The sequence below is a fragment of the Impatiens glandulifera genome, chromosome 9 (assembly GCF_907164915.1).
Source record: "Impatiens glandulifera chromosome 9, dImpGla2.1, whole genome shotgun sequence".
NCBI lineage: Eukaryota > Viridiplantae > Streptophyta > Magnoliopsida > Ericales > Balsaminaceae > Impatiens > Impatiens glandulifera.
Genome location: NC_061870.1, coordinates 28,080,635 through 28,107,796, shown reverse-complemented (window position 1 = coordinate 28,107,796; position 27,162 = coordinate 28,080,635). Strand labels below are relative to the sequence as shown.

The 27,162-nt window shown below is 33.3% G+C and overlaps 8 protein-coding genes across 8 annotated transcripts; 4 read left to right on the top strand and 4 right to left on the bottom strand.

Moving 5' to 3' along the window:
• Positions 1-283: 283 nt before the first annotated feature.
• LOC124916138 lies at positions 284-1,067 on the bottom strand. Its single transcript, XM_047456871.1, has 3 exons — positions 916-1,067; positions 795-847; positions 284-729 (listed from the first exon to the last, which is right to left on the bottom strand). Exons 1-3 carry the CDS (start codon positions 1,065-1,067, stop codon positions 284-286), a joined length of 651 nt encoding a protein of 216 aa, XP_047312827.1.
• Positions 1,068-5,143: 4,076 nt separating this feature from the next.
• LOC124913910 (U-box domain-containing protein 45-like) lies at positions 5,144-7,471 on the top strand. The gene is made up of 4 exons (XM_047454344.1): positions 5,144-5,500; positions 5,582-5,689; positions 5,761-6,512; positions 6,591-7,471. Exons 1-4 carry the CDS (start codon positions 5,252-5,254, stop codon positions 7,357-7,359), a joined length of 1,878 nt encoding a protein of 625 aa, XP_047310300.1. The 5' UTR covers positions 5,144-5,251; the 3' UTR covers positions 7,360-7,471.
• Positions 7,472-7,488: 17 nt separating this feature from the next.
• LOC124913911 (tubby-like F-box protein 2) lies at positions 7,489-9,479 on the bottom strand. Its single transcript, XM_047454345.1, has 4 exons — positions 9,125-9,479; positions 8,511-8,891; positions 8,358-8,445; positions 7,489-8,263 (listed from the first exon to the last, which is right to left on the bottom strand). The coding sequence occupies exons 2-4, from the start codon at positions 8,859-8,861 to the stop codon at positions 7,611-7,613; spliced, it is 1,092 nt and encodes a 363-aa protein (XP_047310301.1). The 5' UTR covers positions 8,862-8,891; positions 9,125-9,479; the 3' UTR covers positions 7,489-7,610.
• A 3,945-nt stretch (positions 9,480-13,424) lies between these two features.
• On the top strand, positions 13,425-15,429 carry LOC124915667 (laccase-11-like). Its single transcript, XM_047456428.1, has 5 exons — positions 13,425-13,544; positions 13,613-13,764; positions 13,855-14,099; positions 14,163-14,291; positions 14,369-15,429. The coding sequence occupies exons 1-5, from the start codon at positions 13,425-13,427 to the stop codon at positions 15,427-15,429; spliced, it is 1,707 nt and encodes a 568-aa protein (XP_047312384.1).
• A 1,284-nt stretch (positions 15,430-16,713) lies between these two features.
• On the top strand, positions 16,714-18,866 carry LOC124915828 (putative glucose-6-phosphate 1-epimerase). Its single transcript, XM_047456577.1, has 10 exons — positions 16,714-16,874; positions 17,048-17,158; positions 17,293-17,403; positions 17,606-17,657; positions 17,741-17,878; positions 17,947-18,045; positions 18,123-18,220; positions 18,297-18,404; positions 18,492-18,573; positions 18,644-18,866. The coding sequence occupies exons 1-10, from the start codon at positions 16,801-16,803 to the stop codon at positions 18,707-18,709; spliced, it is 939 nt and encodes a 312-aa protein (XP_047312533.1). The 5' UTR covers positions 16,714-16,800; the 3' UTR covers positions 18,710-18,866.
• On the bottom strand, positions 18,806-19,978 carry LOC124915829 (syntaxin-112). Its single transcript, XM_047456578.1, has 2 exons — positions 19,916-19,978; positions 18,806-19,817 (listed from the first exon to the last, which is right to left on the bottom strand). Exon 2 carries the CDS (start codon positions 19,810-19,812, stop codon positions 18,922-18,924), a length of 891 nt encoding a protein of 296 aa, XP_047312534.1. The 5' UTR covers positions 19,813-19,817; positions 19,916-19,978; the 3' UTR covers positions 18,806-18,921.
• A 236-nt stretch (positions 19,979-20,214) lies between these two features.
• LOC124916137 (transmembrane protein 53-like) lies at positions 20,215-21,524 on the bottom strand. The gene is made up of 4 exons (XM_047456870.1): positions 21,148-21,524; positions 20,947-21,049; positions 20,688-20,869; positions 20,215-20,619 (listed from the first exon to the last, which is right to left on the bottom strand). Exons 1-4 carry the CDS (start codon positions 21,522-21,524, stop codon positions 20,301-20,303), a joined length of 981 nt encoding a protein of 326 aa, XP_047312826.1. The 3' UTR covers positions 20,215-20,300.
• A 1,634-nt stretch (positions 21,525-23,158) lies between these two features.
• On the top strand, positions 23,159-27,078 carry LOC124914064 (pheophytinase, chloroplastic). Its single transcript, XM_047454537.1, has 7 exons — positions 23,159-23,322; positions 23,418-23,528; positions 24,269-24,407; positions 25,044-25,214; positions 26,107-26,347; positions 26,434-26,525; positions 26,606-27,078. The coding sequence occupies exons 1-7, from the start codon at positions 23,223-23,225 to the stop codon at positions 26,871-26,873; spliced, it is 1,122 nt and encodes a 373-aa protein (XP_047310493.1). The 5' UTR covers positions 23,159-23,222; the 3' UTR covers positions 26,874-27,078.
• Positions 27,079-27,162: the final 84 nt, after the last annotated feature.

Here is a 27,162-nt window from a genome sequence, read left to right as displayed (position 1 = left end):
ATATATAACGTTCATATGCATGCAAATAGTCTTTAGTTATAGTTTGATTTCAATAATTAGTTATTTTATTAACATAACAAGATACATATATTATATATATATATAAATAAAATCTAATTGTCTATGTTGGTAATTGGCTGGTTAACACACATAATACAAAGATGGTCGCTTTAATTTACAACATCCGACCAAAGCAAAGTTAAAGAACCGGATTGAAAACAAAAAACAGAAATGAAAGCAATTACAACAAGATAATTAATTAATATATAATACTTACGATTGTTCAAAGCTCTGTAATTTTGGACTTGACCTTCTCGCCAACATCACCAGCGGTTTGTGATGCTTTCTCCTTGGCGGTCTGAACGGTCTTCTTTGCCTGGTCGGCAATAGATTCCTTAGTAGTTTCAATTTTCTCTCCAGCAACATCTTTAGCTTCAAAAGATTTATCCTTAACTTCCTCACCCTTGTTGGAAGCAAGGTTTACGGTATCAGAAGCAGTTTTCTTTGCCTGATTTCCTTTTTCAGATACATAACCATAAGCTTCAGAAGCTTTTCCTGCACTTTCACTTAATATGCGACCTGTTTTATCAGTTGCTTGTTTATAAACGTTTGAAGCTCCTTCCACAGCCTTGTTAGCCGCTTGACCAACCGCCACTTTTACGTTGGCTGCTATGTTAGATGCTTCTTCCTTTGCTTCATTTGTCTTTTCACCCGCCTTTTTCGAAACATCTGTGTAATATTCATCAATTCAATTTCAATTCATTTTATGAAATTTGAATTTGATTTCGACTTACCCGACGCCCCTTGAGATGCTACATTGGCTGCGTTCTCCCCCGACTTATATCCCCTGAAATAAAGATTCAATTTTTAAGCAATATTCAAGAATTGAATGGAATGAAGAAAATTAGTGCATACTCGGTGAACAAGCCTTTAGCCCATTCAGCCCATGAATCATCTACTGTTTCTTTGGCTTTATCGATTATTTCGGGCGCCGCCCACGGTCGCTGGACTTCGACCGACATGATCGCCACCATAAACAGAGCCAATATCGCTGCCCGTTTCCCCATTTTGTCAAAATTATTATTGTTCTTGTTGAGGAGTTAATTAATTAAGTAATGATGGTTGAGGAATTAAAAGTGCATGTTTATTTGAGGGAAGGGTGGTTAGTATGCAATCAGGCTCTCTGGATCAAAAGTAACGTGGAGAGACCTATAAGGCTTGCCCGCCACGTGTCCGGACAGTTCCATTGCCAACCGTTTTTTTTTAATTTTAAATTATTATTTGTGTATGTGATTGTTTAATTTCATATTGTAACCAACCCTAAATGAAATGTCACATATTATTGTTTGATAATGGATACTTGGCTTATATTTATAAATGTATATATAGCTCTTTTGCCTTATGGTTGGATTCTGTATCATTTAATTATTAATTGGTCTATGTATGATTAATTAAGGCCTTGCCTAGATAAACAACATGGCTTTTTTTCTTTCTATTATCTATAAAAAAATAACATTATTGATAAAAAGGACATGGATGGGTTTTAATGATAACCTTTTTAGTGAATCCTTTATTTGCTAGCTACTAATTTGTATAGTTATTTATATATATTGATAACTATTTTTTTAAGTTAATACAATAAGTAATTTGGGTCTCTTAAAACACTTAAACAATACAGCATGATAATGTGTCAAAAAAAATGTCAGGGGCATTGGGTTTAAGCCCAGCCCAAAAAAATATATATAGTATTAAAAATATATATTTACCCCTACTTGTATAAGAATTTATAAGTTTTTATAAAATTTAATATTTTTTTTTAACTTTTAATTTTATATATTATTAAGATTTTAATTTCGGTGATATTTTAAAATATAATAATAATAATAATAATAATAACTATAGCTAATTATTTATTTATATTTAACTGTATGTAATCTTCTAATTTAAATAATAATAATAAATAAGTATTTTCTTGTTTTTATTTGATTTTTTAATTTATACATAATTGAATATAATAATTATTTAAAAAAATAATAGTCATATATAAAATTAATTTATAAAATAAAATATTATTGTTTCGATTTTCTCTCTTTAATGTATAGTTCTGGTTGCAGCTCGGTGTAGGTAACAACTTATGGATCAATTGTTTGATGAGTTGTTATCTGGTTTTACAAGTGATTATCTCATTGTTAACATTTTATCATTTACCCCAAATAATTATTTTTCTTTTCAAATTTTAAAAAATATATAGTATTACAAATGAAGGTAAGAAAAAAGAAAAGATAAAGTGATGAGTTTCCAGGTCTCTTCCATTAGCACTTTAACTTTTGACCAATACCTAAAATGGTCGAAATCATCAACCAAGGAAGACCAAACCAAACCAACGCTAAAAATTTAATTTGAAAATGAATTTGATATGAACATTAATATTTGTATATTAAAAAGTCATTATCTGCTGATGATGATTATGTAAATAATTTAATTGTACTGGTTTAGGTCAACCAATTTGTCAAAATTATAGTAAGCATGATTAATTCACGGGTTACTTTATTTATGCACATATACTTTGTCTTGTTTTTCAACTTCATTTAATTCAATGTCCTTCAAATATACAGAAAAGTTGTTAAAGTTCAAGGACGAACATTATGTTTTTTTTTTTAAATATATATATATATATATATATTGAATTACAAATTTAAACTTTATTATTAAGCTTAATTAAATTGAATCCACACTGAGACAGGCATAACATGATCTTATTCTCTGGTTGATACACAAAAAATAAATAAAATTTTATATTTTTAAATTTGTTAGAAAAAAACTAGATAAAGAGAATAATTTCAAATGTGACAAATCAATAGTGTTAAGTGATTGTGATTTGTGCCTCAAGTGATACAATTCGAATAACTTTGAGAATTTTAAATATAACAATTGTTACACAAAGTAAGTTTATTTTACAAATTATTAATTTTCAATTTGCTTTTACAAATATATATACACGGACTAGAGCTGTGGACGGTATGGTCCGCATAAAAAGGATCATGTTGCAGAAAAAGACATAATAATAACATGGTTGATGTTTTTTTTATTTTGTTATAAAAAAAAAAAAAAAAGAAAAAAAAAGACCATTGATCACGAAGAAGCCGCCAGTCAATTTTCTGGAAAAGCTGATTCCATTTTCTGGAAAAGCTGTGTCCATTTTTATATAATATTACCCAAACAAATATGATAATTTGGATTAATTTTAAGATGCAATTACTTATCATACAAATATCCTTACAAAAATAAATTATAATTGCCATATTTCAAACTCCATTTATGAATTTTGCAAGGTTGATTGACTCTATGATTTATAGTAGATTCCTATTATTTTTTTAAAAAAAATTATAACACATCTCTCCAAAGGACTCCGATCCCTCTTTCTTTTGAAAGAGGTTGAAAGAGGGGTAAAAATTAAAAAAATTATCTAAAATCTCATTTTTTATTAGAAAATGATCAATGGAGGAATACTGACATCTAATAATCGGAAGAAGAAAATATTTCATATTGTTGGTAAATGTAACATTTGTTTAAAAAGTGAATAATTCATTGATAATATTTTTTTTATTGTGACATTGCTAAGAGTATGTGGACTCTTTTGCAAGTTTCATTTTCATTGGAATACACCAACAAAAGTCACTAATTTCTGGATCAAATAGATTGAATGGAGTTCTAACAATATTAAGGATGAAACCAATTCCTCTCATCATGGTGTGGACAATGGGAAAGAAATAAATATAAGAGTTTTTTAAAAAAAAAATTATGGATATAATCCTCTTAAAATAATGTTACATGCGTTCACTTCAATTAAAAAATGAGGACTTGTACAAGATGAGAATTTTTTGATCTTATTGTCATTTAAATTTTTTACATTATTTTCTTATTTATGGTTTAATTTTTTTTCTTTTTATATAACGTTTTGAACGCATCTTAGCTTTTTAATTAATAAAAATTAACATTTAAAAAAAATTATAATGTTATAATTTTGTTGATTTGTATTATACAGATCATGAATACTATTACTGCAATGAATTGAGCCGTTTTGTCTAACAATATTAGCATATTGGTTTATTTATTAAATATCAATTATAATATTTAAAAATCACAATATATAATATTGGGTAGTTGTTGAGAAATTTGAAAAAATTGTTGTTGATATGTTTATAGAAAATAATTTGGAGAAATTGTTGTTGAGAAATTTGGAAAAATTGTTGATATGACATAGTAATATATTTGAGTTATCTTGGACGGGTAGGAGATAAATAGTTGAACTCGATGCGTATCATTTATAATTTTATTATTACGACGTTTTTTAATATTCGTTTCGAAAAGTTGATGGAGTCAAACGGAGAGTTATTATTTTTTCGAATACTAGTAGCTCATAACATATTGAATACTATATTTGTATTAGTTTCATATTGAATATTTTGTGAAATTTTTAAATTTTATTTTCTCATGTAAATGGACTAATTTGTCAAAAATAAAATAAAAAATTAACAATAATATTAGCTAATTGATTTTTTTTTAAATAAAAAACTTGCATAATGTTTCCATTAATAAATTTAGTTGGTAAGTAATGGGTCCTTTTTTGTTTTTTTATTGTAAACGTCACATTTAGCTACCATTAATACGTCATACATTTTAGTTTTTTTATAAAAAATTATCAAAGGGGTAGACAAAATAATTTCAAACTTGTACATATATGAACTATTAAAGAAAAGTCTTTTCTTATATTCCATTTCTAAAATATTTAATTATTTTTGTAGGATTGAGTTTAAATTAAGTTTCCTTCTTTTTATCATTCTATATAAACTAATTCAACATTATCTTTAAAAAAACACATTAATTGCAAAAGTCTATTATACCTTTCAATTTCTCATTCAACAATTCTCAATTTTAATTGGTAGTTCAAATGTCAAATAGGCTATTGGCTAAGGATTAGGGTCCACACTTAATTTATTTCAATAAAAAGTATTTCTTCTTCTTTTTACTTAATAACTATGAAGCTTCCATAACCATCTTTAATAATAGTAATCTTTTTGTTCTCTTTCGATCTCCTTCCAAGAATGAATGGTGGGTTCTGTAATTGTCGGGAAAATGTTTTTCTATAATACCCACCAAATTTATTGCTATTTATTCCCACCCAACAACTTGCACTACTAAAATCAATCTCTTTTGTTTCAAGCTAATCTACTTTTCTCTTTGTTTTTCAATGGGGGCTGATCAAAACTGTGATGAAGATAAGATTACTACAACAAATTCTCGTTCCATAAAGGTTCATCGATCTATCTGTTCTTCGCTGATTAAAGTTGTTGAAAGAATTTCAACAATACTTCCACAGATTGAAGAAACTCGACCAGGCTCTTCATCTGGGATTCAATCTCTTTGTTCTTTGAAGAATGAACTAGATAAAGCCAATTCATTGTTTAACTATTGTTCAGATTCTAGTAAACTATACTTGGTATGTCTCTGTCGTAATTATACTCATACAATCATACCTTTTTAGCATGTTTGTCATCGTTCTCCGACAATCTTGTTTCAGGCTTTAACCGGGGATGTAATACTGCAAAGATTTACAAGAATCAGAAACTTATTGAATCAAAGTTTAAACCAGATTCAGTATATAGTTCCAGTTCAGTTAGCTACTGAGGTTAGTTCATTATTTTACTAATGAATTAATGAACCATAATAGTTAACTAATTTCACTTTATTTCAATTCAGATATCAGTTATAATCTCTGATCTCAAGAGGGTGAGAATCGTCTTGAATTTGTGTGAAGAGGAGGCTGGTAAAACGGTGAAAGAGTTCCTGAAGAAAGGATTAATATCATCATCTGAATCAGATGTAAAGGAAGCCATTGATGTGATGAGATTCGCAGCTTCAAGGCTGAGTATTGTATCGGAAAAAGAGTTGATGATCGAGAAACGTTCAATAAGGAAGCTTATTGATAAAGTTAGTGCAGACCAGTCAACTAAAATGAACATCTTAGTATATCTATTGAACCTGCTTAAGGATCATGGTCAAACGATTGTAACGGATCTAACAGACAACTACGTGCCAAACGATGATAGTAATGAAAACTTCTCGTTTACACAGGAATATGGATCGTTTAATGTCGACTCTTCTTTGTCTTGCACATCTCTTGCCAGCTTGAGAGGTTGCTTCAACAATTTAGCTCTTGTTCCTGGAGATATGAGTAGTGTGTCGCTAAACGATAATTATTCAAATCATTTTCACCCGGAAACTGTGGATGAATCGAAAAACAATCTGCTTGTAGAAAACCTAGATTCACTTCCTTGGGAATTACAGTGTTCTGCTGTAGAAGATCTCGAGAAACAAATGCAACACAATCGTTCAACAGATGATATCGTCGATCCTCTTATTAAATTCGTGAAGGATGCATTTGGTTTCCAGGATTCGAGGGCACTGAAAATCGGTTGCAGGCTGTTATCAACATGTTTCAAGACATTCAAGTAATATATATGTGTATATAACACACAACCAAAACTCCAATTTTGGATTTCTTATACTGATTGTATGTTAATTTGCAGAAGGAGTTCGTCGAATTTCCAGGCGTATGAACTTTTGGCATCGCTTCTGGATTCTGGAGCGACGGAAGAGGCCTTGTCTATAGTAGAATCATTATCGTGTCATGAAGATTGCAAGTATACAATAGCATCATCAACTGTATTTTCTTCGGTTCTGAAATTGCTGGTGGAATCAGATTCCAGACAAATTCAGAAATCAGCAATCCTGATATTAAAGAATTTGTCGTCGAACAAAGATACTCATTCCTTCATCGACTCTTCTAATCTCATCCCAACGTTAAATCGTTTATTCGAAGGAGACATGGATCTTGCAGCAAATATAATAACTGTGTATGACAATTTCTTCCAAACAGAAGAAGGATTCACAGCTGTTGTTGCTGAAACAGATGGATTCATCAGTCAGATCGCTAAGCTACTCGAGTTTGAAAGCAGTGAGGTCCAAGAACATGCAGTTTCTGTCCTCCATACTCTCTGCAAACGGAAAGGTCAAAGTTGTCAATTGGCGAAGAACGAAGACATTATTCCTTCCTTGGTCATCATATCAGCTAACAGCAATGAGAGAGTGAAAGAGATGGCGATGGTGGTGCTCCAGGGGTTCCAAGATGATGCCGAAGTCCAAGTCGTCCACGAAGAACAACCACAACCACAACAACATATTGAGAGAAGCTGTGAAAAGCAATTCATTGAAAAGAAATCATCTTGCAAAAGAACAGTTCTTGGTATGAGAATACCCTTGTTCTCGAAACGGCCAAGCTCTTTAGCTCGAAAATGACATAATTCAGTGTATATCTTCAGTGTGTTCTAAATCTATCAATTAATTTGTTTGTAAAGATGATAATCTGGTTTGGCTATGTTTGTGCACCCTGACATGATTTCTGACTGAATTGAATGGAAAGTGTTTACATATCAAATCACCTGATTCTATATATAATCCATATGATTCAAAGATGGTTGAAAACACAGATACAGGAAAAGAAAAGAAGAAGAAGAGGTGAATTTGTTATACAACAACACAAGTGGATGTCATTCGCAGATGGGTTTTGTGTCGAAGCTGCTCAAGCAGATGGCAAACGCTTGGAAAGCCGAAAGGGGGTATTGATAATCCATAGTGAAAATGTCCTTCCCTATCTTTCCAAACTGTAAGATCACTCTCTCTTGATCCGATACCGAAATTTTGTCAGACGGTTCTGCAGCCAACTGGAAATTCTTGACAGAGGCAACAGTTACACGACCCTTGAAATTTAAGCACCAGCACTGTAACTGTTCGTGCCATCTGGGAAGCTTGTTCTTAAGAATCAATGGTTTTCCATTCTCCTCAGGGAGTATGGATAACATGTTGCATTGAATTCTCCTAGGGCCTCTTGTCCTCAAGATATTCAGCTCATAATTTAAAGTGGCAATTCTGTAGTTACACGCAGGTAAACTTGGAGTTGGAGTTACACGCTTAGAATGGAATCTGCCACTCGATCTACTATTTTGTTGAACTTCATTGGAATCTGCAGGTTGGCTGTCGTAAATGGTGAATTTGGAGCACAGGAAATTAGACCTAAGTTTTCCAACATATGTATTGCTGGCTCTGGAAAAGTCATCAGCAACCAAAGATATTATGAACTCTGATCTAACTCCCCTTCTAATCTTCTTAGCAGCCAACAATAGTTTGTCGTTTTCATTCTCAGCTGCAAGTCCAAAGAATGTTTATCATCATCTATGAATTGTATGACTATAACATGAAAACCGCATTACAGGGAAAAACTATGAAGTTACACTTACAAGGGGTAAGACCATAATACAGACGATAAACTGCAGTTGCTCGATCTCTTTTAATAAAGCATTGAATTGGAGAATCGCTTGGTCCAGGCTATATACAGAAATGATTAGACGCAAAATAAGAAAGAAATTGAAATGACTTTCCTCGTTCTTTACCTGTTTCAATGAAATAGGAAAGGTGAGTCTCCCACATTGCTCAGGTGTCTTGACAATCTCCTTTGTGATATCCCTCCATGACTTGCAAACTGAAGCACAAAAGACAACTGCATTCCTTGCAGGCCATGAAACTTCACTCTCTTCAACTCTACGGATTATATCGAAAAGAAGTTCAGGTGGCAAATTTGCCCATTTCCCTTGTTTGATGGTTTCAGATGGGATTATATCGGGAACTATATGCGATAAAGTCCGTCTTCTTCGCCAATGCTTGCCCTTTGTCCATCCCCTTGATAAACTTCCAATCACTTCCAACATTTCCACCAGTTCATTTACTATGGATTTGAAGGACATCTTTATTTGAAAGTTATCAAAATAGACCAACTGCAATCAAAGAGTAAGCTTTAAGGAGATTTATAAATTATAAACCAAATCAGACCAATTGAAAGCACCAAATGCTTAATGTGTAAATTGTAAAAGGAACCCTAATTTAGAGCAGGTGAATGTATAGTAGATCAATATTAACTTCTGAAATGTAATCGTTTCCGTAGAAATTCAACAATCATTAATAACAGTACAGAAAAATTCAAATTGACAGCATTAAACAATAAACAAACCTCTACAATTTGCCGGAGAATGGATGAAAAATGTGTAAATCAGCTAAAAGGCACCTAAAAGTTTCGGATCGGCAACGTTAACCGTCGGAGTTGAGCAGCGTTCGCCGGCGATTATGAAAACATCACATTTTCCGACGAAGCGAGCAACATCAGTCCCGGCGCCGTATCCTAAACCGCCTCGCCGGAGTAAACTTCAGGTATGTAAATAATAAGGCAAAAGAAGTTCCATCTCCTCATTTATCGATCCCCTCAATCTCAAAAGATCGAGGAGGATGAGGAGATTTCTTGATATTCCCCGTTAATCGTAACAAAAGTATACGAGAATTTCAAGACACGTTAAATTTAAGATTGAAAACATAATCCGGTGTGATCGCTACTATATAACTAAGAACATGAAAGCAACTCCTGATCATTACACGTGGATAAAGATGTCAACAAACATTATCTTCTTTGCGGGTCCCAAATTATAAAAAAAAAATTATGTTACCAATCCAAATTAAAGCATTTTTTTTTATGAGAATAAAATCTGATTAATTTGTAGTATTTGATTTTTTATATTTGATTTGGATTCATGTGAGACAGTGTTATAACATAATTTTTGGTAAGAGAATTTTTAAGAGCAGACGATTTCATCAAAGATCTCGTCTTTTGGATAGAGCGTTATTCACATTGAAATTATTACGGATGATATGTGCATGAAAAAAGTTGTATTATGGTTAGTCGTATGAGTCGCGAGAAGTTTGAATCATCAACTTACTTATTTTTGCATTATCGATGAGTGACTAGTATTTGAAGTCTTTTTGGAGTATCATTAGGATTCATTGAGTGATACCGAATATTATGATACCCGAGTATTTGGGTACTTGTTGGGAAATTTGGATTGATGTGACTAATATGTTAGGCCTACATAATTGGGTTAGTATCCCAATTATTTTTTGTTAGACTATCTGGTTGTAAAGAAATCGTTGAACTTTTACTAATCGTAGTTGTCCGATGAGTATCATTCATTGTGCTATTATTATAATGTTTTCTGAGATTCATTCCGGAAAACAGGTAGAGTCCGTCGGGAGTTGATCGTTTTTCTCGAGAACTTACGAACTCGATAACCTATTGAGTAACGTTTTTATTTATTTATTTTCTCTTCATATCATTATTTGTTGTTGTGCTCAAACGATTTTCATCATTATTAATAAACATTGACATAGGGCTATATAAACCATAATTAAATTCTGGACGAATTTATGACATGTTATATTCCTATAGAAAATTGAAAATAATTTTCTTTTTATAGATTCGGCTCCTATAGTCATGACTCATGTATATGAAGGTAAGTAAAGTAATAAGGTGATAAAAAAGAAATAATAATAATAATAGGATCAATAATTGGTGTGGTAAGTGAAAAGATAGAAAGTTGTGTTTTTGTGCTTGTTGTTAGCTAGGCATGAAGAGGAGGGCCCCGACCGGCTGGCCGTCCCCCATGTATCATCATGTTGAGTTATGTTCTGGATTGAGCTGGAAAACTCACATTTAGTTGACGTTGAGAGATGGGCCGGATTATTGGTGGTCTGCATCTCCTTTAATTCATTCGTGTGTTTTAAAAGTAAATGTATTTTTCATCTTCTACAATGATAAGGTTCTTGTTGGACAATAGTGCAACTAAATTTATATTTTTTTTTAACTCTTAATGTTCCCACAATCAATTAATTTAATTAATTAATTACTTGGTCTCTCAATTCTTTTCAATATCTTATCGTATATTGGTTTATGTGGATGATGGAATCCTTTTTTTGAGAGGAGGCATGACGTGGAGTGTGTTTTGCGGTTCTCTTTCTCGTATTTGCCTCTATTGGTTATTGCTATTTGTAGAGATGACACGATCAATGACATGTATTACTATTACTCTTGTGATTTTGCTCATCGTATCAGATGTAGAAGAGGTTATCGTTTCAGAAAAATTCTCTCGTAATAAGTTGTTATCTTTAGCCAACAAAAGGATATTCTATTATTAAACTAAGATGCCATATATGGATACATCACCAAGGTAGCTTAGTGGTAAGGGTCGGCTTAAGAGACCAAAATGTTAAGGGTTCGATTTCATCTGAAAACACTTTGAATTTAAGTGATGATATAGTTGTGGGGTATCACTAGTTCTACTTTAATTCCAAAAAAAAAATGTCATATAGGGATATTGATAGATTTTATGTGGGAACGTTGTTATTTTCTTTTCGATAAAATTGTCCCGACTGTGTTTTGTTTAGAGAAAATATGGGAGTCGAGGGTTTTCATCATGATGAGATTTAGCTGACGATAGATGAATGCCTAAGAGACTTATCTTAGTTAGTTGATATTGTTTGTGCCTCAAAAAGTGAAAACGACCCCTCATCTTGTGTTTACATTGTAAGAGTTCGATAGTATTTAGAGTATGATTTTAAGCATTACTAGTATCTATTGTTTACAGTGGGAACCATTGGTACGTTTTGAAACGTGGATTGAGACTGCTAGAATTGTGCAGAGATGAATCTATGTAGGGACTCGGGTGGGCTGAAGCCCACCCCGAAAAAAATAATAATAATAATAATATATTTTTTTTACGGTAGAAATGTAACATTACCCTTAATTTCTTAAAAAAAATTAATATAATTCATTATTTTTTTTTATCTAATTATTAAAAAATGATAAAATTTTACTTTTATATACTTGTTTTTTTTAAAATTTTCTCGTTATTATTTTATGCTCACCTTAAATTTTTTTCAAGCCCACCCCATTTCGAAATCCTGGGTCCGTCCCTGGACTTGTGGATTCCGAGTCAATGGGGGATATCTATATTATTTTTTAATAGATAATTTGATTAGAAAATAATCATAGAAACTTCACCAATCTATAATATATATATAAAAATTCATATTCGTCTATATATACCACAGAATAATTTTTTTTAGTTGGATTAATGAATGGTTACTTAACATAAACAATGAATGTTTTAGTTTGGACTAGCTTGTAATCTCTGGTGAGAGTTGACTGTAAGTTAATCATACTTCCAAATAAACTTAATATTTGGGGTGTCATAACAATAAATATCCATCAAGTTGGAATAAATATCAAAATTAAGATATCATGCAAACAATGTGTTTAATAATCAATTGATTTACTTTTATATAAAAAAAGGAAAACACTCACACGATGTTGATATATCAATTAATATATATCTTCTATATATGTACTACAAGATCCTAATGATAGTTTTGAAAAAACAATAATGTTCAATAATAATTAATACATATAGTAATCCATGTGCATGTCATTTATATTCAAATAACATTGGAAGTCATTAATATGGCTATATTATTGTAAAAAGTCTGACCAATATATTGTATTAATTATGAATCGAAGAGAAAATAATAATAATATGACAAGTGTGGGTAATAAAAAATTGACCTATTGGTAGAGTGGGATAAGCCCGGCTCGCCCATGTGAAAGAAAGAGAGGCAGGAGTAAGTGATTTTTTGTAAGTGTATATATATATGGTGTACATTCGGGTCGGGTCGGGTCACCTACTAATCTAGAGTGAAACCGTTACAATTATGTCCTCTTTCTTTACTATAGGACTATTTACTAACATTAGGGTTGAAGACTTGAACTAGATAAAACATTTACAAATGGGTTGTCCCACACGCCTTTGGAATGATAATACCCATTATAAATAATTCGGGTCACATCATTTTCATTTGGACCGGGCAACAATTAGAATTTGGTCCGGGAAGAACCCATTCAAAACGGGTTGCATTGCAATTTACATTTGGGACTGATCCAGTTCTACTATTAATTTGGAAGACATATTTGTTAACTAGATGATTATCTAAATCTACCATGTCATGACCAAATTTAATTATCTTTGTGATAAATCAATTTTGTTGTTAATTATCCATATAAACAGATATAGCAAGGAAGTTATTATTGTTAGCTACCAAACCCGATCAAAATGCTAATATAATAATAATCCATACTAATAAAAGCAAACTTGTAACGTGTAAGAATGAGCATGCTTATAATAATATGCACATGTAAGTATACCTGAAAAAAAAACATACAAAATCCGAATCCTGACTCAAACATATATAAATTGTATGCATGGCTGTCTCCACATCACTCTCACACCATTTCTTCAAAGTCAATACCCGAAATTAACACCTAACAAACAAACCAAACAAATTAACTAAACCCCATTTCATATAAATATTGTCATGAGTATCTTAATCTCCATCCCCACAAATTTAAGGTTGTCTCTTAACTCTCAAAGAAGATGATCAACCATGAGGTTTCCTTTCCTGCCCGTTTCTTTGTCGTCGTTGTTTTCGTTGCCTTTCTTGGGTTGGTTTCTGTTGCCCCGATTGAAGGTCGAGTAAAGAAATACCAATTTAACGTAAGTTAAATGCTTTAATTTGTTGAATAATTATATATGTCAATCATAATAATATTTGTCTGGATCAGATTCAAATGAAAAATGTGAGCAGACTGTGTCATACAAAGTCAATTGTGACTGTCAATGGGAAGTTTCCAGGGCCAACACTTCGTGTTAGAGAAGGACAGAGGGTTATCATCAATGTTACAAACTATGCAAACTATAACATGTCTATTCATTGGTAATTACATTATTAAAGTAAATTAAACATCACCATGCATGTTACATGTACAATTACATAATAAGTAAATGAGTCAAACCGGGCATGCAGGCATGGGATAAAGCAATTTCGAAACGGGTGGGCTGATGGACCGGCTTACATAACACAATGCCCGATCCAAACCGGGAATAGCTATGTGTATGATTTCAATGTAACGGGTCAAAGAGGAACCTTATGGTGGCATGCTCATATTCTTTGGCTTAGAGCAACTGTTTATGGTGCTATTGTCATTTTGCCTAAGAAAGGAACCCCTTTTCCTTTCCCACGCCCTGATAAGGACCAAGTTGTTATGTTAGGTAATTAATTTCATTATTAATATTGCTACAAATGCAATTATAACATCCAAATTTGAATTTCAGGGGAATGGTGGAATAAGGATGTTGAAGAAATTGAAAACCAAGGGAACAAAATAGGTTTGGCTCCAAACACGTCTGATGCACATACAATCAACGGCAAACCAGGCCCACTCTTCCCGTGTTTTCATAAACGTAAGTAATAATATACACAGTAACGATAGAGAACAAGAATTTAGTGTCATGAATGATGTTGGTTGATTATTTTTTAGATACATTTGCGATGGAGGTGGAGCAGGGGAAGACATATCTCCTTAGAATAATCAACGCTGCCCTAAACTCCGAGCTTTTCTTCGGCGTCGCCGGCCACAACATGACTGTAGTGGAGATCGATGCGGTCTACACAAAACCCTTTACCACCTCCACTATACTAATCTCCTCCGGCCAAACCACCACCGTTCTGGTTAAAGCAAACCAAGCTCCGGGCAAATACTTCATGGCCGCCAGCCCATTAATCGACATCCCGTTTGTCATTGACAACAAAACAACAACCGCCATATTCCAATACAAAGGCGTTTCCGTTTACGATAATAACGTTATTCCATCTCTCCCTAATCTTCCTTCTCTAAACGACAGCTCATTTTCCCTGACATATAATCGTAAACTCAAGAGCCTCAATTCTAAACACTTTCCGGCCAATGTTCCCCTGAAAGTTGACCGTAGGTTGTTTTATACAATTGGGTTTGGGTTGAACCCATGTCGGACCTGCACTAATGGGACCCGTCTAGTGGCTTCTTTGAATAACATAACGTTTGAGATGCCACAGGTCGGGTTGCTTCAGGCCCACTATTTCAACCAAACCGGTGTTTTCACAACGGATTTTCCGGACAGACCGCCTCAGGCTTTCAACTATACAGGTGTTCCTTTGACCGGGAATTTGCGGACTGTTGAGGCAACTAGGTTAACTAAGATTCGGTTCAATTCGACGGTTGAGTTGGTATTGCAGGACACGAATATGATCATTGCTGAAACGCACCCGTTTCATCTTCACGGGTACAATTTCTTTGTAATGGGTAGTGGGATTGGTAACTTTGACCCAAGGAAGGATCCGAGAAGGTATAATGTGGTGGATCCGCCTGAGAGGAATACGGTGGGAGTTCCAAATGGCGGGTGGACGGTTATCCGGTTCAGGGCGGATAACCCGGGAGTGTGGTTTATGCATTGTCATTTGGAGCTTCATACCGGTTGGGGACTGAAAACGGCTTTTTTGGTTGAAGACGGCGGTCCGAACTGGTCTGTTTTGCCTCCGCCCAAGGATCTCCCTTCATGCTAATACCCTATCATATAATTAGTTTTTTATTTCATAAATCTGTTTATTTTTTGTTTTAATTTATTTGGTGACAAAATAAAATGATTGCTTTCTACATAAGCTGTATAGTGACGGGTTTGTTTGGGACCAAAGTGCAAATAAAATTTATTGTTGAATTTTTTTTACAAGTATTTTTTTTAGGTTGATCTTTGGACCTGGAGATTGGGTCTAATTGCACTCCCTCTACTAAATGGTTTCAAAACGAAGTTCAAATTATTAAATTGGGCTCCTTAACTAATTGAGATTTAGACTTTTTCTTTTAAATCTTACCATTAGAGTTTCTCAGGGTTAAAGACTTAAAGTTATACAAAATGAGATTTTTTCTTAACCGTTTAAACGCCGTAAATTTATTATCTAATTGACATTTATAAATAAATAAATATAAAATATTAATATCATTAATTTAACTATCGAATTTCACTGAATTGAGTTAAATTTATTATCTAATTGACATTTATAAATAAATAAATATAAAATATTAATATCATTAATTTAACTATCGAATTTCACCGAATTAAGAGTTTGACTACTGAAATTCAGTCAAAACTCTCTATTCGTTAAAATTCAATAATAAATTAGTGACATTAACTTTTTATTTATTTATAAATCTCACGTAAATATTAAATTTATAGTGTTTGAAACTTTTTAAGACAAAATCTCTTTTGATATAATTTTAAAAATAAAGAATTACAAATTATGAGATAAAAAAAAATCAAAATTCCAATAGACTGCAATAAGAAACTCAATTTGACCAATTGATTTTTTCACCTTACTTTTATTTTAATTTAAAACTTTAATATTTTAATTAAGAAACTAAATAATTTAATAATTAAAAAAAAAATATTTTGATAAAAATCCATTTATCTCAAACAGATTTATTTTAATAAGAAATGAATACCTAACATAAGAGAGAATATCCTATTTTGTAAACAGCATATAAATAACTACCCACTCATTTTATTATCATTTCAGTTTATTCCTTCAACTTTTAAGAAGTCAAGTCTTATAAATATTATTGTATTTAGGAAATATTATCATCTATCATTTTTTTTAGAAATATTTAGATGAGATAATATAATTTAATTAGACATATAAATAAAATTTTATTATTTAAATCCAAAATAAGTTCCAACTCAAACAAATATTCCAATTGAACAATTGGAATAACACCAAATGCATAATTGAATTGTATATTTTTTGGTTGCTAAGTGGCAATATTATATTTGCAATATGGTCCTATAGAAAGTTAGAAACATGCAAAGTAGTCCTAATACTATTGTAAAAGCATCTCCACCAACTGACTAACTACAGTGCTATCAGCTCATCATCTTGTTAATGGCGAAGGTCTGTCTGGGTTGGTCTGTTCCTCCGGTCAACTCCTCTCCATCTAATTCCCGGAGAATCAACAGGTGGGTTCACTCTATATCTCTCTCTCTCAGACTCTATACCCGAGTATTAAGCTTTGAATCATGATTTCCGATCTATCTTTTCAAACAGAATGTTGTCAATTGCTTCTTTTACATAGAATTCTCCCCCGTTGTTTGTCTGAATGGTTCGAAAGCTAACCCATTAACACTCGCAGACACACATCCATAACATTTGCTACTTTGAAGGAGTCTCCAGCTTTGGGAGTGAAAGTCACGGAAGGCGAAGGGAAACTGCCAAAGCTCGTGCTCAATTCTTCTAATGGAAGGTATTCTCTCTTTCTCTATTGGTTCTTTATGGACATTTTGGAGTGACAAGAATTGCTATGTGACAAGAATTGTTAGAAGAAATGTGTTCTTACTTGAAATCTAGAAGATGATACCTATCACTTTTCTCTTGCAGTGAGGCTGAGGTGTACTTATTTGGAGGTTGCGTAACATCTTGGAAAGTTTCAAACAAGGATTTCCTTTTTGTTAGGCCAGATGCTGTGTTCAATGGGCAGAAACCAATCAGGTCTCTTGTTTATCTCTCTTATACTATTCTTTCTATCATGAATTCAATTGAATCTTTTCCATGAAAGACTGTAGGACCTTCCATGTTAGGTTTATTTTATGTAGAATGAATCAAATCCAAACATTGTCATATTACTTGCAATGTATAGCATTATGTGGACACTGACGTATTATCTATATTGACCTTATTCTTCTTTGGTCAGTGGAGGTATTCCTCATTGCTTCCCTCAGTTTGGTCCTGGCCCAATCCAGCAGGTAAGATTTGTTTCTTGTTTGTTTTTCAAGTTCATTCTATATATACTTTTCTGATTTCTCAATGTTTGAATGCTGTCCTGCAGCATGGATTTGCAAGAAATGTGAATTGGTCACTTGTTGATTCTGAAAATGTCGAGGGGAGTCCAGAGATTACACTAGAGCTGAAAGATGGACCTTATAGTCGGGCTATTTGGGATTTCAGTTTTCGAGCTTTGTATAAGGTTGAATCTCTTATTTACTTAAGTCTGTAACAACTACTTGCAGTTTTTAACTGGGCTTTCTTTTGTAGGTCATTCTTCAGGACAAGAGCCTCTTAACAGAACTGGTCATTACAAATACAGACAAGAAAGCATTTGTGTTCACTACCGCCCTTCACACATACTTCAGCGTTAGTTTTAAACCTTCTTCATTCATTTAAAATCTAAGGTTCAATTTTAGCATGATCTTAGTTTGTTACTTTTGCAGGCTTCTGTGACAGGGGCATCTGTTAAAGGTTTGAAGGGCTGCAAGACCCTGAACAAAGACCCAGATCCTAATAACCCTATTGAGGGCAAAGAAGAAAGGTTTCTCCTATATCCTAATTGACAAGCAACCGCTTATTTCAGAAAACTCACTCGAACTGCTTTAATCTCTCCATAGGGATTCGGTTAGTTTTCCTGGATTTGTAGATCGCGTGTACCTAGGAGCGCCTAGTGAGATCTTCCTTGAGAATGGTTTGGGAGATACGGTATCCATCACAAGTAAAAAGTGAGTCAATCATAATTCCTTTTTGAAGCAATGTGGTGAAAATTGAAATGTGCACTTATGAAGTTATGTATCTTGATTCTTGCACAGTTGGACAGATGCTGTTCTTTGGAACCCACATCTTACAATGGCATCCTGCTACAAAGATTTTGTGTGCGTTGAAAATGCTAAGGTATGGTGGCTGCATCATTCTCTAAATCTACAACATGACCCTTTATTGATATTTTTTCAAATAATTTCAGCTTGAAGAAGTAAAGCTAGAGCCCGAGGAGTCTTGGACTGCCACACAATGCCTGAGCATTGTCTGAACTATCTGTTCTTCATGGTTAGCTACCTATATTCTTCTCTTCAGTCTTTTAATTATTTTCCTTTTAAGTTGGATCCAAAGAGCATTTCATCATAAATGAAGAACAATACATTTTATTTATACCATATCAATGAAATGAAGATCGTTATAATTGTGTACAGTACAGTACTATATAGAAAGTATATTATAAAAGTCTTGAGAAAAAAAATATTATCAAGAAGACAACATTCCAACAAAGCATACTAGTAATATTATCAACACCACAGCCCAAACAGCAAAACAGCATTTCCTGCCCTTCTTCTTCATCTGTTTGGCGTAGAACAGACTGTTAGTCCCTCCACTGACGAAACTTCCTGCATTATTCACATTTATCTCGATATTGTCCATTTGTTCTCCTTGTTCCTCCACGAGCACTGCCATGTCGAGAAATATCTGATGGAGCTTGTCCAAACTCCTTTTAATGACAATTACAGCTTCATGGCGCTCTTTGTTCTCCAAGTAAAGTTCCGAATTGTCTTTACAAATCTCAACTTGTTCGCCGTTTCCTGAGACCATCATCTTTTCAAGCACTTCCTCGTTTGGAAACTCACCATTTGCGTTATAGTAAGTCTTTTTCAAAGCTTCTCTGTGATCAGATATAATTCTCTCCCTAACCGTCTGAAAATCATTCATCATCTCCCTAAGCTTCACCCTTAAACCGTTTGTTATATGCACCCTGGTTCGATCAACCGCCCCTCCTTCCACGAACGCGAGTGATATCTTCCGATTGGCTAAATTCGACCGGTCAATTGAATGCAGTTTCGCCTTTATTAGACCCGCCTTCCGAAGAATAGAAACCACGCCCGAGTCTATCTGGTCTCTTATCCCACGTAGAATCTTGGCACTATGGATGGACTTGGTCTCTTGATCCAGTCTTTGAAGATCGGAGAGAAGATTCGAAATCTGTTCCATTTCGGATTTTGTTGCTTCGATTTCTACAAAGAATAGAGACAGGTTTTCTTCTTCTGAGGGACTGAGTTGTCCCCCTTCTTCTTCTACGTCAATCTTGGCCTGTTTCTTGAGTTCCACATAACTTAGAAACGACTTTGTCATTAAATCATTCATCTTTTCTGCAAAAATTACTTGGAAACATAAGATTGAAATTCATATCCAAGAATCAATGGGTCTATATAACAGAAAATTGAAGTGGGTTTAGTTTGAACAACACCTTTCGATGTCAAATCGCCGATTCGCGATTTCTTTTTCTTGATCTGTTCTTCCCCCACCCTTCTCTCTCTCCCTAATGAGAAAAAGTAACAGTTATTCTAAGCCAACAATGACCCGCCAAGAGGGATATAAGTAGCCGTTAAATCCCTTTTTCCAATTGTCTTGAACTGAAGTAGCCGTTAAATCCTTGCCGCATATCTTTGTCTAAACTGTTTATTATTATTATTATTATTTAAAAAAAATATATATAGATCTTAATAATTTATATCTTTCTCAAAAAACCCATAAAATCTTTTACTGGAACAGAATTCATAAACTATTTGGGTAGTTTCACTTGTTGATACAACACTTAAATTTTACATGCCCGGTCAAGTAAATTACAGTTTTTACTTTTTACTGTCTGTGTCTAAGTCGTCTAAGCCAGCCGTTGGAATTTTGTCATTTCTTTTCATTTGGGCTAGACTCTGGTCCAAGAAAGTATGTAGTTGCGATGAGTAAGTTTCCGGGAAGGTCCTGTAGTGATCGACGTGAGGCGATGTTCCGAAGTTAAAGGAAAAGACCTTTTTACCCCTCTGTTCTTGATCTTCAATGAATGATTCCACAGATTTATATGGAATCACCTTGTCAGCACTGCTATACAGGTAAAGCTGAGGGCAACAAGGCTGTTTGGTTTCTAGTGTATCGATAATCTTCTTCTTCAGCCTCCTGCACGAATATTAGAGATCGAGTTAACTATTGCCGGAAATTTGAAAAGAATTTAGTTATTTACTCACCGATTTATGTCAGGCTGGTTAAGAAGAACGGTGAAGAGCTTATCTAGAACTTTCAAAAGCATGGATTCCATGAAAGGGGAATGATCGTTTTTTTCTACTTCATCGACGATATTACATGATGGGTGCACTGAATTCGAACTACGTTTTTTCAATAGAGCTGAAGCAAATCCAGCTGCCCACACCTGCTTAATTACGTTATGTTATACCCAGATCATATATATATTTTTCAAATTTAATCAAAATTAAAGAAAGATCAAACCTTTGGATTTAAATCAGGGTCCCCTCCTGAATCAACAACACATCCTATAATTTTCTCCAGAATATTCTTCTTTCCTTGCAGGTTCTCAAGAATTGAACCATATCTGTGTCAGTAATCAGTATGACAAACTTGGTTAATCTAAGGAAAAACTAATTAAATCAAAAGAAATGAATATATATATGTATATAGACAGAAACATACGTAAGCCAACCAGTGTTGCTGAAAGTGTGGAAGATCAAGAAACGTTGGCGCCCATCCGAATAGCTCAACCACGACTCGATTTCACGCGACAACGACGCGACTCGCCTCTCCAATCTCTTCCCCTTATCGAGCGAAAGAACTTCTTTCACCGAAACCACAAAGCTAACAGTGTTTATTCCTCTCGAACTGTAAAGTTCAGCGTATCGCCTCAAGTGTCTCGGCTTCGCCCCCAGCCATCCCAGCAACACAACGATCACTAACGGTCCATTATTATTATTATCTGAATCTGCCGCCAAGGGTGGAACCATGAAATGAAACTGCTTGTTGGGAAAGACAGTGGAATCACATAAACAGAAAAATCTGATGGAAGTTTCCATTTGGGGTTACTTAATGTAAATGCTAATGGGAACATTCAAGAAAGAAGAGATACCCTGATGAATACATAACATATGGAACTATATTTATAACAAAGTTTCTATTTTTGATGAAATTTTGCAATAAAATGCATGCAATGATAGAAATGTAGTAGATGAATATATTTAATTAATGGTTTGGATTGATGCCAGCTCTATTATATGGATTATGTGTTGGCCCCCGTCGAAGTGAAAGCAAAGAGTCTGTCTATGGCTGATGTTTGACTTCGACAACCAACTTAGCAGAGTGTATTAATAATTCGTTGAATATAAGCTTTCATTAAATAGCATGTTTTGTATTTTATGGACCCGACCCCTTGTTTCTATCCTCAATCTTGCGGCCAACACAAATCTATAACCTACGTGTCCACTCCATATGGCTCAATTACTATTTGAATCTCAAATTTTGTGCAATTTTACTGTATGAATCTCGAAATTTAACTTGAGTCTTTTTATTAAACGAAGTTTGTTAGATTGTCTCATTTACTTGACACATATTTTTTTCTTCAAATTATATATATATATATATATATATATTTATTTATTGATTGATTATCCTTAATTTTAGTTTTGGTGTGATTACATTTGGGCCATATTCATTTTTTACTGTATTTTGTGTAAAATTTAAATAACTCTTGTTTATATCCTATTTTAAATATATATATATATAATATCATAAATAATATGATGGATCTACTAAAAAGAAACTTGTCTCACACATTGACAACTAACCCATATTCTGGGTCAACATCATCATTATTAGGATTTTTTTTCCAATTTTTTTATATTTTTTAAAATTAAGAATTAAAAAATAAATCATTACAAAGCTTGTTTGTGTGCAAAAGGCCACGTGGCTTGAGCATTAAACTTCTTTGAAAAAAATAGGTAGAAGTTGATACATTAATAGAGCAACAATGATTCATAATACATTCTATGTTCTTTCTTTTTATTCTTACTTTATAATAACATATTCCTTAATTAATTAGTTGAGTGGCAAGTAAGTTTTTAAGAAGTAAAATATCACATATTAATTTTCATTTAATACTAGAAGTGTATTATAATTGTGAAGGATTAACATTTTTCATTAAAATAATAAAAAATAAAATAATACATTTCTTGTTTAGTTTTTGTTAAATAGAAGAAAAGATTACCTGAAAAATTTACTGAAAGTAAAATATTGCTCAGAAGTGCGGATACTTAAAAATATTAAGTTTTAAAATTGATTATAAGAGAACGGTGAGATTGAACAACCCTAGAGAAATATTAATTTGTATATGATAAACTCGATATCAAAAAGAAGTAATTTGATTTTTTTAGATTGTTATTTTTAAATTGAAAGCTGAATTTTGAATAATTTTACCATTTGTTTGTACTAACTTTGTGATTTAAACGGCTTCGTATAACTGAATTCAATTTTTCTCTAATTAATTTTTTTTTTTTTTAATTTGACTAGGAAGTTTTTTTGTCTTTTGTCGGGCAAAAGAAATGAATTTTCCCGGGAAGAGAAAAGAGAACTTGGCTTCAGGTACACCACCAATGCCAAAATCAGGTGAACCACATAATCGCATTCCTAAAGCCCTTCAAAAGATCATCTTCTTCTTCTCAATTCAATTATAGGGTTTATACAAATTGGAAGAAAAGGTTTCATCTTCCCGCATTACAATGCCGCCTTCAATTCCTGCTATATCTCACCAGTCAACTACACAACTTCTTACTCCTACTGGACGCCTGTTCGTTGCTCCTTCCAACCATCGTCATCCCAGTAAACACCCTCCACTTTTCTTCATTTTATTCCTAACCCATTAATCATCTTTTGGTTGTTTAAGTTTTAAATATCATCTCTCCCTGTCTCTCAAGTCCAAGGAAGCAAATGTCAATTGACCAGGAGGAGTTTTTCTTTGAAAGGCATAGTAGCGGCGGCCGGAGCTTCAATCACGACCTCTTCTCCCCCGGCCGAGCCTGCTCAAGGTTTCTCACTTACCCATTTCCTTCTTTGTCGACTGGGCAGTAATGCTGCTGCTTAAAATTGAATTGAACATGGGTCTTAATTTACTTCATCTAACTATATTAAGAATACTGATTTGAAATCTATGGAATTGATTGTGCCAACTAACTTATTTCGCCTGAGCAGGAAAGCTAGACTTGAAGTTGCATTATGCAGATGCTATCATAGTTGTCAATGAAAAAGACTTGGCTATGGCCCATTAAGATTGAAACTGTCCTCACACATGCATATGTATTTTCACAAGATCAAGCATTAAATTCTTACAACCTCTTTTTTTAACATATTTTCATTAAATATTCTCAGAGTGAGTAGACTGTGATGATTTTGATTTTGAAGATGGTTATGGTAATTTGTTTCCATTATGTAGACGAGACTGATTTTAGCATGCATTTAAGGATGGATCTATGGACATTTTAATGTTTTTGCCTTTTATCTTCACTTCTATTGTAGGGATTTGATAGTAGTTAATTGCATTATAGTATGGTGAAGTTTCTATACTGTTAGGTATATTCATATTGAGGGTTTGCACTCTGCTTCTTATCTATAAAGAACTATGGGTTGGTTAAATATAAGTTGAATTCATACTTTTTTAACTGTTTCTCATCTAATTGGTAAGGACTTCTTTGCTATTTGGCAAAGTTCTGTAGACTGAACTGTTTATCTTGCTGGCCTGTATAATGTAAGTTGAAAGAAAATGTGATAGGTCTGGAGAGATTACCATTCAAGTCAGATGGATATAATTATTGGAAGTGGAGGGACCACAAGATTCATTATGTAGTGCAGGGAGAAGGAATACCAATCGTTCTTGTTCATGGTTTTGGTGCTTCTGCATTTCATTGGAGGTTAGTCATATTGCACTCCCTTGCTGCATTTAGGAAGAAATTACTCTTCTATCCTTGCTTTGGAAATCCTTTGAGTTTTTGTTATTATTCTAAGTGAGTACAATTATTCAAGGTAATATATATTCTTTAGGTTACCACATATTTGTAACAGGGATATTTACACTGAAATGACTAAGACCTTGTTTGATGTGGGTTATTTGAGATTAATTTCAAATAACTCATTATCCAATCAACAATCTATTCATCAATTGCATCATTCAAAATTTCAAATCATTAACCAAAATACATTCTATTTTTAAAAAATATACATATTTTTTCATTATATATTTATACCCCTAATGTCTTTTTACCCAAATAACCTCAAGTAACACTATTTTTAATAACTTATATCAAACAATGTTTTTCTGAAACAACCACTTGATTATTCAATAACCACTTGGAGATTTTCTTATTCATTCTTGCCTGCTAGGTAGACTAGCTCAACAATTTACTGAACAAAAACCAAGGTATCCAAGTGTTAGGTATAATTTTGCAGGGGATTGAACTTGTGTTTTGGTCCAAGGAAATCAAATAATTTCTTTGACACGTCAAGAACTATGTTTTGCTAATTAGGTATTTCTGCTTGCCCTTTTACAGGTACAACATTCCAGAATTATCTGCAAAATACAAAGTTTATGCAATAGATTTACTAGGTTTTGGCTGGAGTGAGAAAGCATTAATTGACTACGACGCTGTAATCTGGAGGGACCAAGTTGTGGATTTCTTAAAAGAGATTGTGAAAGAACCAGCTGTTTTAGTTGGAAACAGGTAAAACATGTCCTGAACTTCTATCCCTCCTCTCTCATACACACAAAAAATTAAAGGTGACTTTGAATTAGTCTACATTATCTTCAGGCTAGGAATCTACAATGAAGATATTTTTTTTAATCTTTTTTGAAAAAAATATAATTTCTTTCAAACCATAGTCAACCTATTTGTTTATTTCTATTATGGTGTTAAGTTTGAGAATGAGTGGACTAACTGCTATTTAGATGCTATTGGTAAGGGCCGAGGCATCATGATATACTCGGTCTTGATTTTTTCTTCTAAAACGCATTGCTCGTTTAACCCGCTCTTCAGATTTTTATCTTGTTTCCAACCCTAAAACATACTTGAGAATTCATATGGAGATGTGAAAAAACAATGCGTAGTTGTGACAGGTCATGTTATTCCACTTTTTATAAAATTGAGGACATTGAAATTTGAAAGGAGAAGTTGCTAGATGCTTTATGAAAAAAACACACATAAAAACAGGGAAGTGGGAAGACCTATATTTGAATACCTGGTCCCCACAGACTTAAGATTCTGATAGTTTCTTGATTTGCCAGTAATGCTGTCATGATAATAGATGATACAGTGAACTGTTTTAGTATCTATTATTTTTGTTCAATTGGATCCACAAAATCCACATTTGTTATGTTTGTAAAAAAATATCATAATATTGTACAAATAATATTTATACCAAATGAAGCAAATAATTAGAGGATAATCTGGATCTTGATCCAAAAAATAATCCTGATATCAGATGAAGCAAAATATCACACTATAATTTAGATCATGATTCAGAAAAATCACTTGTAGTTTTAATTTTAGCGATTTTCTACAAGTAATTCCTTTTCCAAGATAATTTGTGTCAATGTTTCACTCTTTGTGCTTTCAGCCTGGGAGGATTCACGGTTTTGATGACAGCGGCTGGATTGCCTGAGCAAGTTTCCGGAGTAGTCTTATTAAACTCTGCCGGACAATTTGCCAATGCAAATATTGAAGCCAAAGTGTCAGAAGAAACCATCCTCCAGAAATACCTTTTAAAGCCACTGAAGGAAATCTTTCAGCGTGTAATACTTGGATTTGTATTCTGGCAGTCCAAACAAGCAACTCGTGTTGAATCTGTCTTGAAGAGTGTAAGTTTTTTCCCAATTTTTTTGCCTGTCATTGCAATATATCTAGAGATATTTGATAATAAATAATATGGGATTATTTGTTTCAGGTGTATAAGAACACCTCGAATGTGGATGATTATCTGATCAAATCAATCACCATGCCTGCAGAGGACTCAAATGCTGGAGAAGTTTACTATAGGTGAGAAGGTCTAGAAAATGTAGTGATGTTGGTGATTGAACTTGTTCTAGGCTGGTGATTGAAACAATATTATTATGCAGACTGATGTCAAGGTTCATGACAAACCAAAGCAAGTACACACTTGACAGTATCCTGAGCAAACTGACTTGCCCGCTTTTATTGATTTGGGGAGATTTAGACCCTTGGGTTGGTCCTTCAAAGGCCAATAGGATCAAAGAATTCTACCCAAACACTACTCTTGTCAACCTGCAGGCAGGGCACTGTCCACACGATGAAGTGCCAGAGCTTGTCAACAAGGCTTTGATCGACTGGCTATCATCATCATCGTTTGCCTCTGCCTCTTCATAAACTATATAGAAGAACCATACATGATGATATTAATATCATCCTTTCAACTATTTTCTAGTCTTTATATAAATTATATATTTAGGGAAGCATATTTCTAAATTTCATTGTCTTCTCAGATTCTTGAAATCTTCTGGGATTTATTGTGTAAGGATGCAAAAATGGTTGATTATGTTCATAATATATAAATGAAAGGAGCTTTGAATAATTGTTTTTTTTGTGATATGAGATTAATTTTGGAATGGTTATCATGACCCTTCATTAATCATAGTGATCTTCTTCTCCATTCTCC